The sequence below is a fragment of the Gadus morhua genome, chromosome 8 (genome assembly GCF_902167405.1).
Source record: "Gadus morhua chromosome 8, gadMor3.0, whole genome shotgun sequence".
Taxonomy (NCBI): Eukaryota; Metazoa; Chordata; class Actinopteri; order Gadiformes; family Gadidae; genus Gadus; species Gadus morhua.
The window spans coordinates 18,629,302-18,634,301 of NC_044055.1; the positions used below are offsets into that span (position 1 = coordinate 18,629,302).

At 53.0% G+C, this 5,000-nt stretch overlaps 1 protein-coding gene across 19 annotated transcripts in view; it reads left to right on the forward strand.

Moving 5' to 3' along the window:
• mbnl1 (muscleblind-like splicing regulator 1) overlaps nucleotides 1-5,000 on the forward strand; it is a 49,560-nt gene that overhangs the window by 34,155 nt on the left and 10,405 nt on the right. For all 19 annotated transcript variants that reach the window (XR_003977663.1, XR_003977659.1, XR_003977660.1 and 16 more), the window contains 3 exons: nucleotides 1,459-1,629; nucleotides 2,324-2,539; nucleotides 4,021-4,260. Coding sequence is in view for 14 of the 19 variants with exons in the window: in XM_030363750.1 (XP_030219610.1) it covers nucleotides 1,459-1,629; nucleotides 2,324-2,539; nucleotides 4,021-4,260 (627 nt within the window). In the remaining 5 variants the exon portion in view is untranslated. The remainder of the gene's footprint in view (nucleotides 1-1,458; nucleotides 1,630-2,323; nucleotides 2,540-4,020; nucleotides 4,261-5,000) is intronic.

Below are 5,000 nucleotides of genomic sequence, written 5' to 3' on the forward strand. Positions count from 1 at the left end.
AGGAGCGGAGCCTCGGTTACTGGGAGGTTTACGGACCGTCTGGGGACGGGGTGCGCTCACTGTGTCTTAAAGTAAGACTCTTAGTCACCGAAGACCGGCCCCCGGCCCCCCCCCACCCCCGCTCCCTCTCTCCTCATCTCCCCCCGGGGCCTTGCACCTGTCCTCCGCTCCAGTGTCAGTGAAAACCAAGGAGCTGCGGGGAGAGACGCCATGTGAGGCCGCGTTGAGACGGATCTGAGGCAGGGAAGAGACGTCTGTCAGCGAGGGGAACATGCACTGTCACAGTCCGCTCAGCTGTGCCCCCCCCCTCTGCCCGTGTGTGTGTGTGTGTGTGTGTGTGTGTGTGTGTGTGTGTGTGTGTGTGTGTGTGTGTGTGTGTGTGTGTGTGTGTGTGTGTGTGTGTGTGTGTGTGTTATGGTGGGTTCGCCCCACCTGTTAAAGGAACCTGACCCTGGTGTTTGTGTGCATACCTCCCTGCTGCAGTTAACTCAAGAAACCTCCAGGAGTTGACCTTAGTTAACCCAAAGGTCTCTCCCCCACACTCATATCTCTGATGGAATGGTTAAAGAGGATCCAAAAAACCTGGAAAGATCTCCTTCTAGGACAATTGAGAGAGTGGTTCTTTAAGAGTGAAAGCCTGAAAGTGAGAGGGATTGCCCCCTTGGGCGGGGGTGTGGGGCTGGGTCGGGGGTACATCTATGGATCATGTGAGGATAAGGGGGGCTGTATTTATAGATACCGCCAGACTTGATCTCAGCCTGAACTCTGGACACTGCTCCTTTCTCAGGGCCAAAACACACGCACACACAGACACACACACACACACACACACACACACACACACACACACACACACACGCACACACACACACACACACACACACACACACATCTACGATGGTGCATACACAGACACACACATCCAATGATCCAAGACATCTAGACACATAGAAAGAATAAACATAAACACACATTATAACTACCGGACACACACACAGAAAACTTAATCAACCCCTGTACACAAACATCCTAACTTTCACCCCCCCCCCCCCCCCCCCCCCACACACACACACACACACACACACACACACACACACACACACACACACACACACACACACACACACATACACATACCCTCGTGTGCGGGAATAGCTAGCCCTTAACAATTAGCGCCCAGCTCAGATCTTTTGCCAAGCTGAGATTGCGGTCTCGGACTACATCTAAACTATGTGACCCAGTCAATATTAGGGATACTATTTCCCCATCCAACACACCAACATTAAAACGGCCCCTGACGCATATCTTATAACATCTGTCCCGCGCTAAACCGTTTGGTAGCAGCATGTTGAATCTGAAAACCACCCGCCTCACAGGAGACTGAAGATAAGCCTCGCTGAACTCCCCCCTCACTCTCTCTCTCTCTCTCCCCCCTCCCTCCCTTCCTCCCCGTTCCAGGGCCGCTGTTCCAGGGAGAACTGCAAGTACCTGCACCCCCCCTCCCACCTGAAGACGCAGCTCGAGATCAACGGCAGGAACAACCTGATTCAGCAGAAGAACATGGCCATGCTGGCCCAGCAGATGCAGCTGGCAAACGCCATCATACCTGGCACGCAGCTCCCGCCCATGGTAAGCTAGGGGAGGCGGAGCCGGGGAGAGGCATCGGGAACATCAAAGACACGCATAAGGCTCGTTTCTCTGGTGGTAGAACGTGCGGATCGCTGACAGGGCGGTTGGGAACGAAGGAATAGACGCGGCTCATTAGAATTGCACCATTGGACCATTAGAATTGCACCGTGCTCATGTTTGATTTGTCTTTGAGACGAGAGAGAATGTAGCCGTGTAGATAAGGCTCTGAGTTCCACAAGGGGGGAGCCTAGTCCCTGTAATAACTGTTTATTCCCCTAGCCTCATTTAATTCTCTCTCTCCCTCCCCTCTCTCTCTCTCTTGCTCTCTCTCTCTCTCTCTCTCTCTCTCTCTCTCTCTCTCTCTCGCTCTCTCTCTCTCTCTCTCTCTCTCTCTCTCTCTCTCTCTCTCTCTTGCTCTCTCTCTCCCCCCCCCCCCCCTCTCTCTCTCTCTCTCTCTCTCTCTCTCTCTCTCTCTCTCTCTCTCTCTCTCTCTCTCTCTCTCTCTCTCTCTCTTGCTCTCTCTCTCCCCCCCCCCCCCTCTCTCTCTCTCTCTCTCTCTCTCTCTCTCTCTCTCTCTCTCTCTCTCTCTCTCTCTCTCTCTCTCTCTCTCTTTCTCTTCCTCCCTCTTGGTCTCTCTCTCTCTCTCTCCCCCCCCCTCTCTCTCTCCCCCTCTCTCTCTCTCACCCCACCCCAGCCCATGTTCTCGGTGGCTCCTAACATGGCCTCCAACGCCAGCTTGGCGGCTGCCACGGCGGCGGCCTTCAACCCCTACATGGGGCCCATGTCCCCGGGCCTGATGCCCCAGGAGATCATGTCCAGCGGGCCCGTCCTCATGGCGCCCAGCCAGGCCGGGGTCGGCCAGCTGCAGAACGCAGCCGCACAGAAGCTGCTGAGGACGGACAGACTGGAGGTGAGTGAGGGGGCGGAGCTCGGCTGGTGAATGGGCAGATAGATAGATGGGTGGATGGATGGACGGACAGACGGACGGACGGATGGATAGATGATGGATGGCTGGATGGATGGACAGATAGATGGATGAGGTAGAAGGACAGACAAACCTACTGACCGCCAGACAGAGGTTAGGGAGAGAGCAGGGTGGAGGGACAGACGGGCACATAGATAGATGGAGCAATGGACAGGCAGACTATTGAGACGGGGTCCAGGTCAATAAATTGACGGAGCCCCAGTGAGGATCTTGCTGTGCTGGACAGGGGGGGGGGGGGGGGGGGGGGTGGTAGTTTATAGCGAGGTACCCAGCATCCAGGCATTTTTTTCTGGCAGTGTTTTAGAGAAGCCGTCCATCGAGAGGGGAATGTGCGTTGAGATGTATTGTCTGCCTCGTTGCTAGCTGCAATCTATGAGATCCTCGGCGAGCTTCTAAAAAAAACGGATATGCAGTACCCCCTAATGGTTTCACAGGCATAAATATTGATGCATCGATGTTGTCAATGCGGCTAGACCTCTCAGCCCCACACCGTTGCCTTTTACATTTATTTGAGATTCTTGAATGCTGCTTTCCTTCTATACTGAAGGTGAACAATGTCAGCAAGAGTTAACCAGCCTCGTTTTTTTTTTGCCATTTATTAATACCCTGTGAATTGTCTTGCATGCAGACCTTTTAACTCACATGCATACAACATGCCTCACACTATGGAGCTGCTGCTGCTGCCCCCTGGTGTCCAAAGCGCAGAGACGAAAAACACACGCAAAGTAGCTCGCGTCGCATCACGCACACACAAACACGATGAAAAAGCACTTTCGGCTTTCATCCAGGTCCCCAAACCCCTCTTCGGTCCCCTACCGAATCTCTAGCGATCACCCTTATCTTTGATTGGCCCTTGATTAGAAATAAATGATCACAGCGAGATCTTAAGGGGAGATAGTGATAAAAACCCAGGTCATTTAGGACGCGTGCGCTTGCTATTTCCCTTGACACCGCATCATTCGTCCTGAGCCAGCTGCTGCTGCATGCAGTGTTTTGTTCCTCATTGAAGCACCTCGATTAATTACACACGCAATATTACAAAAATAACTGCTTATTAAACAATCAGAAGACACGTTTTAATAAGGCTGCCTGAGGATGCCATGGGGTTTATTGAAGCGATCCAATAAAGGAAGGTAGTAACAATAATTATGAAGAATCAAATTGCTCTCTAAAAATAGGGTCAGGTCTACCAGTCGCTTGTTTGCTCATTACACCTTGACTGTTGCCTTATCAATATTTTATTACTTGTTTTGTGCACTTTACTTATCTTGATCTACTCTGATGTTAAATATCGTGTCGTGACGGCAGGCCTCGGCAAATGCCACGCTAACGACTATCCCTGACTCACCCCCCCCCCCTCCCCCCTCCCCCCTCCCCCTCCCCATCCCGTCCCGCCCCGTCTCCAGGTGTGCCGGGAGTACCAGCGGGGCAACTGCTCCCGGGGGGAGAACGACTGCCGCTTCGCCCACCCGTCGGACAGCACCATGATCGACACCAACGACAACACGGTGACCGTGTGCATGGACTACATCAAGGGCCGCTGCTCCCGGGAAAAGTGCAAGTACTTCCACCCGCCGGCCCACCTGCAGGCCAAGATCAAGGCCGCGCAGCACCAGGTGAACCAGGCCACGGCCGCCGCCGCCATGGTGAGCTCACCCCGCCCCGGCCCCGCCCACTGTGGTACCACCGTGTTTTGAATCGAACCTGTATTGATCGAAGAGCCGTAGAGATTGCGACCTTGTGTTTTCCCAGAAAGAGCGTCCTGGCTGAGGGAGCCGTTAGCTAAATGTAAGACAACAGAAAAGAAGATCCTTGAAAATCAATGCAGAGACGACCATCACTCAACTTAAAATAGAAGGTCATAAAAGAGTAGACAACATGAATAATTGACAAGGCAAAGGAATCAGCCTTCGGATCCTTTAATATCTGCTTTTAAAAGCGGCCCACAAGACAGGTTGTTTCGTGTAGACTCCTCTGCGTTGAAGAAAGGTCGCCAGTAGTTCAGTACAGTAGTGATATCCCCCCCCCCCCCCCCCCCTTCTTTGCACTCTTAATCTGAATGTCGAGGGGGAGGCCGCACTCCCTGTGTATGAATGTATGTCCATGGATCCCCATACCGCCGCATGCACAAAAAGGGACTGTACTGTATCTGAACAAAGCAGCATCACATCGCTATGTTCGCCATAACCCTCTCACAAAGTGCATTACGCTGCCTGCAGTCTGGCCCAACGCCCTTTCTGTCTAAACCGCTCGTCCACCACGCCACGGACGCACAGACACACACATAAGGAGACCGTTCCTATACAGCTCCAGCTTCAGAAAGGCATGACGTATGGGCCCATGTTTAGCTCCGCCCACACAATTTACACCCCCAAAACACTAGGGA